This window comes from Python bivittatus, unplaced genomic scaffold (genome assembly GCF_059951505.1).
Source record: "Python bivittatus isolate LINGU-HERP-01145 unplaced genomic scaffold, Pbiv_v1 ctg000610_np1212, whole genome shotgun sequence".
NCBI classification, from domain to species: domain Eukaryota; kingdom Metazoa; phylum Chordata; class Lepidosauria; order Squamata; family Pythonidae; genus Python; species Python bivittatus.
In genome coordinates this window covers 17,817,715-17,829,828 of record NW_028277088.1, presented here as the reverse complement: position 1 = coordinate 17,829,828, position 12,114 = coordinate 17,817,715, and the positions used below count along the sequence as shown (strand labels likewise).

Sequence of the window (12,114 nt, the reverse complement as noted above, 5' to 3'; positions counted from 1 at the left end):
CGATCCTGGGGGACTTCAATCTGCCATCCCTGGGCATGGACTCAGAAGCTGCTTGGGAGGTCACAGCCACCATGGCAAGCATGGACCTGACCCAAGTTATTTCTGGCCCAACTCATAGTGGAGGCCACACATTAGACCTGTTTTTTTTCTCAGAGCAGTGGTGATGTGATCTGGAGTTGGGAGATGTTACCATCAGTCTCTTACCATTGACAGATCACTTCCTGTTGGTTCTGGACTGCTCTGGTGCTTCACCCTCACCCCCACCCCCACCCCCACCCGCACAAGGAGGCAGGGCCTATTCAAAAAGCCTACCCACTCACCTGATGGACCTTATTGGGTTCCAGAAGGAATTTGGGGTTATTCCTGGGACCATTTGCAGGACTGCCTGTCCTCCATTATTTCTCCCTGCCCCACCAGGTCTAGCAGAGAGGGCATGCTCCAAGTCCTTTCCATCAAACAATGCCATCTTGTTGGACCTTGGAGTCATGCCTCTTCTGTGGCTGTTTCTGCCCTGTGGAACAGCATCCCCCCAGAGATCCAGATGGCCCTGACCCTGTTAGCCTTTTGTAAGGCTCTGAAGACCTTGCTGTTCCTCCAGGCTTTTGGGCCAGGCAGTTTGGCAACCCAAACTGCCTGACCCATTTGGTATGAGGTTTAGTTTTGTGGGTTATTGTTCAGTTGGGGTGTCATGCGTTTGCACTGTTGTGGTGGAGAAAATTGATGTAACAAACAAAATGGAGGCTGCAGGTTCAAACCTAGCTGCTCTCTTTGCCTAATCCTATCAGACCAAAATTGACTGTCCCTGCCCCCCTGGACAAAGTCCCCTGCAATCCCATATAAACCAAAGAATAGAATAGAAACCTTGCTCACCCACTCACAGTATAGCCCAAGGGCAGCCCTTACAAGGGAATTGCAATAAAGAGAGAACCCAACCGTCCATTTTCCAGCAGGGATTCTCCAACATCCCATCTCCTTAACAACAAATTTCTCTGCTGCTGCTCCCAAAAGTACCTGCCTAGCTTCCTTCAAAAGGTGCCAACACATCAGACCCCTAGGATTTCCCATCCTATAGCCCTCAACTACTATATGAAATCTTTGCTTTCCCATTTTTGGGGGACCCTCTTTCTTGTAAAATTGGGACCCAATGATGGTTGAATAAACAATTGGTTATTTCTCCTTAGTGTTGTGCTCTGTCCTTCTGAGTTTTCCATGACACTGTTACAATTGTTTTAATCTTTGTACGCCACCCAGAGGCATTTTTGTGAGATGGGTGGCTCAATAAATTGTTTAAACAAACAAACAAACAAACAAACAAACAGCACCTGGTTCAGAATGCTGGCCAACATGATCCTCACCTTCAGCCTCTCATATATCTTTAAAACCAAATAGCAAGATTATACTGTACGTATGAAACTCAGTCCAGCATCTATTTCTCACTTGGGAACTGTATCGGCAAATAGGGATTGTGTCAGCAGCGTCCCCAGAGGGGGACAAGGAGGACAGAATGACAAAAGCAGCATTGTGGCATCATGATGCAGGTCTTGCCCATTTTGTATGTACATTGTGACGCCACATGCATGGGCAAAAGGGACAGAGCTTGCATCATGATGCCTTGATGCTGTTTTCTTCATCCTGACAAAAGCAGCAGGAATCAGTGGGTGGCTGGATTGTGTGTTCACAATACTTTGAAAGCACCATCACTTTTGAGCATACTAGTAATCTTCTAGGCCCTGAATGACAGGAAGATCTAAGCAACATGCTTATTAGCCATTGTGAAACTACACACCAGGGGTGAATACTGCATATACAAACTACTTGAAATCCAACGGCGCTTGTGTGGAGGATTCTTATTCTTATTCTGGATGTGCATAGGAAGAGATTTCTGAAATACAAAACACAATTCAAGTGATTCAGTGGCCAGTGAAAACTCATACCGCAGTTAATGCTCTATCCTAGCATTTTCAAAATTATTACTAGAAAATGAAGTTATAGAAAGGTTTCAAATGTGAATTTATGCAGGCACCATTGTTAGCACTGGTATTCATACTAAGAACGACTGCCAGCAAAAGACAAATGAAAGGGAATGTTCATTCTCCAAGTCAGAAGGACAAAAGACATTGAGGTTGGCTCCTAATTCACCCAGATGGGCCATGATTTGCAAGAGACAGTGTTATGTCCATGCTGGACATTACAGTGTTATGATATACAGAGACATACCACAAAACAAAGAAAACCTCAAATAGAAGGTCAAATTCAGTGCCCCAAAACTAGGCCTCATGACTAGTATCAGAAGTGCCACATAAATCAGAAAACAGGTCTTTTCTCTATTCTGATCTTCAAAAATACCACAGGCTTTTAGATTTAAAGAAAAAAAAAATTAAACATGGGTACCTGTTATACATACCCTCTCAGTTAGTGATGGGCTTCTGAATTTCACTGATTGCCGCAGCGATTGTCTAAGAAACATCTCATTCCTAATAGCATGCAGGCTAAGAATAAATGGAAACAAATTCAGTTTTTAAACGAATTAAATGACTGCCCCTCTCCAGTTTCATTTTTACAGAGTAGAGCTGAAATTGAAAGATTTACTGAAGTTTGTCAAAACATATTTAGGTTGCCAATAGAAACTTCAATTTCATTTTTCTTTAAAGCAGTGTACCCCTCCACCCAATGCCCATTGAAAATTCTTTCTGCAAATCCCCATAGTTTCAAAAACAGTTGACTCCTGCTGCTTAACAAGCAGAAATCTTTGAATTCTAGCCTAAATCATAACAAATTGGACACACACCACTGCAAGCTATTTTTACATATTATAACAAAATACCCTTTGCCTTACAGACTGAATCTTTCTTTTCCCATTTTTGAAGGAAGCAACATTTGCTCTCCTCTAGTTCTTTGGCACTTCAACAGTTCTCAGGGACTTCTCAATAATAGCACGTAAGGATTTATTGGACTATCAGCTAGTTCCTTCAGGACCTAGGATGTAATTCACCAGGTTCTGGAGATTTAAAATCAGTGTGAAGAGATATTCCCAGACTATTTCTATCTATCTTAAATTTTAATCCTGCCCTTTAATTTCCTGGTTGAACACATAGAGGTTTTTTTTGTTAGAAAAGTCTGAAACAAAATTGGAGTTAAGTAACTTCTTTTTCTTTGTTACCCTTTTAGCATTTTACCTTTTCTATTAAGCAGTGTGTATAACTAATTTTAACTCTCAATTTTAAACATATCTAACAAAGACCTTTTCATTGGTCTTAGCATTCTTAGCTAACCTCAGCTCATTCTGAATTTTCCTTTTTCTGACACCAGATTTACAATTTTGGGCTACCTGTCTGTATTTTTCTTTGTGATCTGGCAATCTTTCCATTTCCTGTATGGGTCCTTGTTTGTTTTCAGATCTTTACTAAGCTTTTTGCATAGCCACATTGGCTTCCTTTCCTATTTTTTCTCCTCACTGAATTTTTTTTCAATTATGTTTTTAATGTTTCCTTCTTTAGGAATTCCCATACATACTGAGCATCTCTTCCTATTAATTTCTACTGTCACAGGATCTGGTTTTTAATTTTCTAAGCTGATTGAAATCTACTGTTTCAAGTCCAAAATGCATATTTTGACAATGCTTAATTTTAGTTTCCCTTAAAAGCAAGAAATTCAGCATTACACAGAAACTTTCCCAATGTTCCAGCTACTTTCACTTTTCAGTCTTCACTGTTGAAGTTAGAAGTGAAGGACAGCTGATCCTCTTATGCACTCCAAGACACTTTGAAGGAAAAACAAAGTCCATAAGATAAGTCACAAATTTTCTGCAAGGACCATACTTGGCAGAGCTTGTATCCCAATAGAAGTTGGGGTAAAGTATCATGTCATTATAATTCCATTCCTCTTTGAAAGATTTGCAACTTGCATCTGAAAGGCATCATCCATATCGTCCTCTTTGGTAGTGAAGATGACAGTAGACACCAACAACAGTATTGTTTCATTTGTTCCTCTACTTATTAATTGATTTGGATATCTGAGCAGGAAAGGATATCTTAATATACAATGCAATTGTTTTCTTTCTACAGCTTCTGTTTCATTTGAATTGCTATATTTCAGTCGTAGGAGTCATCCCATCAAGTCACTGTTATACTTATTCAAACACATTTGCTCCTCTGTACACAAAGCTCAAGTTCACCCTGTTCATTTCACATACTATGAGCGCTAGTGTACAGAAAATGAAGGCTTTGAATTTTTTGAGCCAATGTTCTTTTGATTTTTCTTTGAATGACTTAGGAGGTCTCATTTCAGCAACATTTCTACTTTCTACAATGCACAAGTCTTTATTCAAGGTCTTTTGTTCAGGGTTTCATTTCCCTTCCTCACAGGACTTTAAAGTTTAAAGCCTTCCTAATCAATCTCACCATGTTTTGGCCATATACACTTTTACCTTTTACCAATATTTGTGAAGCACAACCTGTCTATGACAACAATCTATCATCTAGATACCTCGGATCATGGTTGCAGAACTCAAATCTCTCCCATCCACACCATTTGCACAGCCTCTCATTGACCTGTAGTACTCTTCTATCCCTTTCCAGTCTTGTTCCATGGACAGGAAGAATGGATGAGATGATCACCAGAAATACCAGGATCTTGGGTTTCATTCTGAGATGTTTGAAGTCTGTGATGATAGACTTGCAATTGTTTGCTGCAGTATCATTCGTTCTCTGCATTTATCAGCTTGATTGTCATTGGACTTGGTAAGTCTTGGAAATGGTTCTCTTCTGTTCTGTCATGTCCTTGATCCTTGATCTTTGTGCCAGGCAGATAGCATACTCACAAATCAATGGGATTGGTCAGCTTATGTTTGCTTCAACTATGATTCTCCTCTTAGTACAGTGCATAGTTGCATTCTCTCTGCCCTTTAGGGATCCACTATCCTGTCTCCTATCCTACAGAATTTCTTTTTATTCCTTTGAATGTTCAGAGCCTATTTTAATTGTATGGGCCTAAAAACTTTCTGAGTTTCAGTGGTATAGAATATCTTCTATGAGTTTTGCCATACCCCCAGCAATATGCTTTCTTTCCATCCTCAAGATGGGAAGAATGCAAATCACTTCAAAAAACTGCTGCATCCCATAGTGTTCTTCTTGTTGCACCTTGCTGCCCCCAAATGATGGTGGAGGCTATGGCTGTTAGGAACTGCTGTGGGGGAAGCACAGAGGTAAGGGCAGGTGCATAGATGGGAGAGGAGCAGGGAGGCCGAAGGATCTAAGCATCCCTAGGTCTTTCTCTTCTTCTGCAATCACAGAGGCTGGCTGGAGAGGATTACAAACAAGCAGCAATAGCAACCTTTTGGAATATGTTCAAGGAGACTGCTATTCCTACCTGAGCCTAAGGAAAAAGTGTTGATTGTTATGGAGTCTCTCTTTCTCTTTGCAGTCAAAGCAGAAATGGCCACAGAAGCACAGACCCGGGGCTGGATGGGGCAGGATGGTCCTGAAGTAGACCAATTGTAGCTACTCAAATTACTGATCTCCCTAATCAGGCTAATCAGAATGTTCACACAGATGTTTGTATTCCAGTGGAAAATATCATTTCCTCATCAGTCTGGATTACTCTGATCCAGCTTCAGCTGCCTCAGCAGCAGGGTTGGTACCGAGATAGAATTTCTGTAGTGAGGATATGTCCTCAACAATGGTTAGCAGGCTATCTCAGTGCCAGAGCAAGGAGTGTGTATAGATGAAGTCTATTTCTCTTGCTTCTAGTTGTTACTCTCATTCATTGCACTTGCTCTTCTGTGTCTTCTTGCTCTTCTATTTGTCTTCCACTATTCATTTCTGTTGCAAATCCTCCTTTCTTTGAATTAATGAATTCTTCTCTTTTTTCATCAACTGAAGTATGCTCCAGTACTGTGATGCCTTCTTTAAGGACTGCTGTAAGCTTGCATTTGTTGCAATATATTCCAGGTTTGTTTGTTTATTCAGTTGTGTTCAGGCAAGAAGGAAAACTATAGTAAGAAGTGCAAGTCTCAATTGCAGATTCCTGTCTTTACATTTTTACTTTGTTTTTTTAGAACATACTGTATCTAATAGAAAGACTTTTATTTCTTCTTGTTCCTTGCTCAGGGTCTCATGTTTGTCCAAGTACAAACTTCTAACAGAGGGAAAGTCTGCTAGGGACATTCCCCAACCACCAAAATCCTCAGGTAAACTCCTGATAGGTCTTCTTCTTTGCTCATTCAGTTAGCTCCTCCCTGGAATCAGGCTGCCTAATATTCCTCTTCCAGTCTCTGCTTACTCAGTAGGGAGGAGTCATCCAAGCGGACAGTCAGCAGCTCCCAAGATACAATCCTTGTAATTATCAGCTATTCAGGAAACGGGTTTTTCATACTTCATGCCCAGCACACAATTCCTCAGAATAAGCAATTTCTCTGACTACTCTTCTCTTTTTTCTGTTGAACTCCCCAGGCAAATTCCTTTTAGCTTTCCTTCTTCATATCTCAATGAGGGATAAACTGTACTTTGAAGTCATAGTTTGTTGTTGGCCTACAGATTCCATCTGTGCTTTATGTAATTCAGAAACAGAGACGCATAGTTTGCTTACAGGATTCTGGACTAATTCAGGTTGAGTATGCATTTTACCCAACACTCTAAACTGTCCAAAGAAGAGCTGAACATGGAGGGAGTTCCAAAAAAGGATGAGAAAGAAACCAGAAATTGGCCAAATAAGGCATGATTTTGTGTATTTGCAAGACTGTCTGGGTTCATACATTGCCATAAACGTTTACATGATTGCTGGGTTTTGTCATCATTATGTGTGCATTTGTACTTTGTAAACTATAGTTTATGGCTTAGTGTTATGAGTGAAACAGGCCACAATGACTTGCTCAATGAAGCATATTTAAAAATACCCAAGGCTTAGTATGATGTGTTAATATACTTAAACAGATATTATTAGTAATGCAATACCTTTTCTTTAGAATGTCAAACTTAACTTCCCAAGATTGATTCAACTGATGCAATTCCTGAATAAGTCTGAAAAAAGAGAAGGGGAAAATGTATATATTTTCTAAATATGGGATGATTGTCTTATACACACAACACATCCTTGTGCACATACCTCTCTGCATGCAATCTTGCTTGTTGTTCAGCTTTCTTAAGCCTCTTTATTTCATCACATAATGCTTTTCTGTCAGCTGTCGTTGCCTTTTCAAATATAATTTTCAGTACATACATACAAACACACAAGAGCCATGTATTAATTATAAATGTATGGGAAATCCTGAACACACAATTATAACAGTTGGGCAGAGATAGAAATATTCATTTATTCATTCAAAGATTTTTAGTATATATTAATATACATAAAAATGTATTTCCAGGGACAGATGTTACATAGAATTAGGGCCACAACTGAAAAGGCCTATCTTCTGATCCAAACCTCCTTCATTGAATGTGCAGGTGGTACCCTAACTAGGGCCTGTCTTGATAACTTAGCAAGATAGGCAGACTCATTTTAAATTACATAGACCCTAAAGTAAACCAGCACTGTGCCTTATATGGCTCTATAGGTAATAACCAATATTTTTAATTGAGCTTAGAAGCCTACTGGCAACCAGGGCAGTGACTAAAGCATAGGTGTTATTCTCCAATAGAATTCATTCCCAACACTTTGGCTGCTGCTTTCTGTATCAGTTGTAGCTTCTGAACTTATTTTACTTTTATATATAGACATATACTTATTCTCTTACAAGAATGAAGAGAACAGAAGCACATATGAGAGAGGAGTGGATATGTGAAACAAACAAACAAAATTAAAGAGATTCAGTCTTTAAAATATATATCAGAGATTTTTAAGGCCTGCCTAACAGTAGGTAATGATGAAATTACATCTAAAAATGTCCCATTCCTTGTTGCCAACTTCTGCACATTCATCAGTGGGGGGGTGGGGGTGGGGGGGGTGGAGAAGAGAGAGAGAAGAATTCCACAAAAGTTCTACAAAATTCTACAAGTTCTACAAAAGTCAAGTTCTCAAAAGTGACAGTGTTGGTATACAAAAATTTGTGTTTGAAGAATTAGAGTTAGAAACATAGTTTCTTTAAAAAAAAACACAACTCCTTCATAATTGACTGCCCCCAATCTACCGAGCATATACAGCATTGAAACCATTGAATGTAATTATAATTTATTTATCAAAAGCTGGTTGTACAAAAGTCTTGGGAAGTTGTATGTGCAACAGGTTTATTCAGAAGCCTACATCTTGTTTAAAAAACCCAAACCCTTACTGTTATTTCTAGTTCAGAAAAGATAACATGTGAAAACAGATTAATTTAGATGTTATTTAAAAAGGCATTCATTTATGAAGATCAGGAGTAGGGTGCCTAGTGTCCACAGATGGCAATAACTATGGGCATCTGCAGGATCTTGCTACCTTCATCAGAAGTATAAAAGCTCTCACCCTATCCTAGGTACATGGTGATATTCACAAAAGGGATAGGACTTGCATCTCAATGATGCATTGCTGCTTTTGTCATTATGCCCTGCTTCCCCAGTGGACACCACAGGACAACCTTTACAGTCTCTGATCTCTGGCCATGCTAACTGGGGCTTATTAGAGTTCTAGTCCAAATCTGGAAGTCATTAGCTGCTCTACCCATAGTCTAGTGGTACAGTGGTCAGCATTTTGGATTCCAACTAAAGAAAGCTTACATTTTTGTTCATTTGCTGACCTGGTTTGGATAGATATAGATATAAATATAATATCTTAGCATAATCAAATGAGTTAAATATATTCTCCATTGTTATACTGCCCATTGCTTCCTTTGTTCTCAGTAATTATCCAGAAAAACTTCAGTTAACCTGTTATGTCCAAGCAGGAAGTTACAGTTACCAGTATCGGACTAAAACAATTTCAAATTCTGTCTTATTTCAGTACTGAAAAGCAATTCATTAGTTGACATAATGGGAAACTGTGATTAATTGAAAACTGTGTCAAGAAGGAGGGAAAGGTTACTGGGAAGACAGAGCGTGTGGCTACAGAGCTCCTGCATGTCATGGCTTATTCAACTGATATGAATACATCCCTACAGAACCAATACATCTTAACCTAATCCTACTTTTCTGGTTTTTTGTGCAGATAAAGGATGAAAACCATGTACACTCTCTGCAGTGGTTTTCTCAATTTACACTCTCTAGAGGTATTGGGACTACAATTCCAAGCCAATATGCTTATTAAGTCTTAAAGGAAAGGCAGAAAAGCGAAATAGCAAAACAAACAGTTGCATAACATATCAGCAACTTTTATCTTCATCTTTCATCAAAACTAGCTTAAAAAAACTAGGCGAGCATAAGATAGTAATTCCATAAAAATGGTCATCAGTGATTTTGTTTTGTTTTCTCTGCTAACCCTTTCCAAAGAACATTTCAGTGGCAGTGAAAAATCTCACAAAAGGTAGGCTTGCACTATGGCTTTAGCCTAATGTGGGATGCTAGTGGAATGTAGTGTGGACCATGCCACCTGTCAAGAAAACCCCAGGAAAAACAGAAAATTCCTGGCTCCCTGTTCATGTTGTGCTTCTATTACAAATGTCACTGAGAAAAGTTATGATGAGGACGATGATGATGATGATGATGATGATGATGGAGATTTCCACATGCAATTTGGGGAGCAAGGTTGTCTTAGCTTAGAAAAACAACTCAATACCTCATCCAAAATTTCACTTTTCCCATCTCCTTTGGTGGCTGCTTCTTTGTCAGCTGTGTGTTCGGTGGCTGCATCTTTGGTGGCTGCATCTTTGGCAGTTGCTGGTTTAAGAGCTGTGTCTTTGGTGGCTGCGTCTTTGGTGACTGCGTCTTTGCTAGCTTTCTCTTTCAAGCTTTTTCTCCGTGTCTTTTTCAGTTTTTCTTCATGGACTGATGCTTTCTATAAAATAAAAGTAATAATTCCTCAGTTTAGGACACGGAAGTTTTTGTAAGAGACTACTTCCAAGCACTAAGCAATGATCAAAATCTCTCTCTAAAGCATGGCGAGGTTTGCAGGGTGGTGGAGGTAGATCTTTTCTAGCACTCCCAAGGGAAACTAACCAGCTCTCACCTTTGTTCATCCTTTGATGGTCTGTTTCAGAAGCCTTTTTTCAGGTCCTGCTTCTTAAATATGAAGTAATACCTGACTGCTTTTTTATTTCTCTAATGGAGGACTACTAATCTGTCTTTAATTTTAATTACCCTTATTATATACATACATACATACATACACACACACACTATGTGTGTGTGTGTGTGTATGTATGTATGTGTATGTGTATATATATATATATATATATATATATGAATTACTGTTTGGGTACTTTGATGGTCAGTGACAGGAAAGGCAGGGAGTATAAATATTAGAAATGAATAAAATGCAATAATAATATGCTATGAAGGGCTGAATGTCAGTCAATTTATAGTGCAATGGAGCTGTCTAGTCTAGTCACAGCATTGTCAAAGGAATAAAATCAGACTTAAGTACAACAATTAATAGCTAATGCAAGGGTGGGATGAAAAAGCCAAGGAAGATCAGGAAACTAATGTAGGAGAAAGTAACATAATGGGGAAAAAACTTTTTTAACTTCCTCTCCAGAGCACAAATCTGATGTGTTAAGCCTCTGTGATATCTCCCTACCCCTAATAAGATGGATGGATGGATTGGATGGATGGATGGATGGATTGGATGGATGAATGGATGGATGGATGGATGGATGGGAGGGAGGGAGGGGGGATGTACAAGATGCTCACTGCAATCTTCAGAAAACACAAGCAACAACAGAAATAAATACGGCCTTTAGTGGGGAAAAGTTACTTACTTCTGTCCTAAACTATTAAATAGTCAACAGAATTTCATTGCTGTTGTGTGTTATTTCCAATCATATGTGTATTTTAACTATAGATCAGATCAATGGTTTTATACAGAACACTAAGGCTGGATTTTAAAACCAAGATTGTTTAAACAAAGCATTCTGAGTTGGTTTGCACATACTACTATTCTAGGTTTCCACCCTGGTATCTGTGAATCTCAGTATACCTGCAGACATCTCTTCTGGTGCCTATCAAGGCCATTTAATACTTTTAAAATATTGTATACAAAAAATGGGAAGCTTACATGTGGTCAAGCGAAGTGCTAACCTCTAGAATAAGCTGATATCCAAGAATGCTTATGCATCCTAGGCATATCCCAGAGGCATTCTTAGCAAATAAAAATGATAAGGAGCTGCTGAAAAGTTTATTCACTGCCTCCCAAAAAGACAGAAGCTAAAGTGGTAACAAGTTGCCACAAAGGCTACAAGTGGTTGGCAGCAACAGCCTCTCCCTCCCTCCCTTCTGGCTTTATTTTCTTTGCCATCATCATTCTTTTCCCTTGAGCTGTTTTTGTGTCTTTTCTATTCTTCTTTCTTTTTAAATGTTTTAACAATTGTAAACCACCTAGAGTCACTGGGAGCTGGCTGGCATATACATTTAATAAATTATTATATTAAGGTTGCTGCCTATCTTGTTGTTGATAATAACAACAGTACAGGGAATGGGCAGAGTTCAGGAAGAGCGTTGCCAACATAATTTTTGAGTACGTATGAATGTGCTGAATGGGCAACGGTAGGCCAGTCAATACCTCCCTTAGCCTGCTGCTATGTGGATAAAATGAGCAGAGTGGTGCTTTCATGCTTAAAAACACAAAACAAAGGCAGATAATAAGATTAAATTAATACATTTTCCATGGTTTGCTATATGGGGCACATTAGGTAAACAACCACCTCTTTAATGTTCTCTTTTCAAAATATGGTACGCTATGAGAGTACCATAATGTGTTTTCAAAACTCAAGATGAGCTCACTGGCCTCAAAAATCTGAACATTCAGACAGAATCAAAGGTCTTATACTTGAATCAAGCCATTGGATATAATTTTCTTTTCCATGTACTTCACTACTTGCTAACATTCATACAAAGCCTATTATACTGTATAGTCATTAGCCCCAATTTCCAACTGTCATAACTGCTACTCCTTAATGGTTAAACAGTTTTGCAGACCCCTTCCTCAATCATTCCTGTTGTAGAAGAGAAGTTCTGGTTGAAACGAAGTTCTGCCAGTCACACAGATATT

General features: G+C 39.0%; 1 protein-coding gene across 3 annotated transcripts in view; it reads right to left on the bottom strand.

The window, feature by feature from the left end:
- Positions 1-12,114, bottom strand: part of CUNH10orf67 (chromosome unknown C10orf67 homolog) — a 73,151-nt gene that overhangs the window by 11,169 nt on the left and 49,868 nt on the right. For all 3 annotated transcript variants that reach the window (XM_088150367.1, XM_088150366.1, XM_088150368.1), the window contains 5 exons: positions 9,685-9,903; positions 7,102-7,187; positions 6,951-7,016; positions 2,405-2,489; positions 1,787-1,882 (listed from right to left, as the gene is read on the bottom strand). In XM_088150367.1, coding sequence (XP_088006493.1) covers positions 1,787-1,882; positions 2,405-2,489; positions 6,951-7,016; positions 7,102-7,187; positions 9,685-9,903 — 552 coding nt within the window. The remainder of the gene's footprint in view (positions 1-1,786; positions 1,883-2,404; positions 2,490-6,950; positions 7,017-7,101; positions 7,188-9,684; positions 9,904-12,114) is intronic.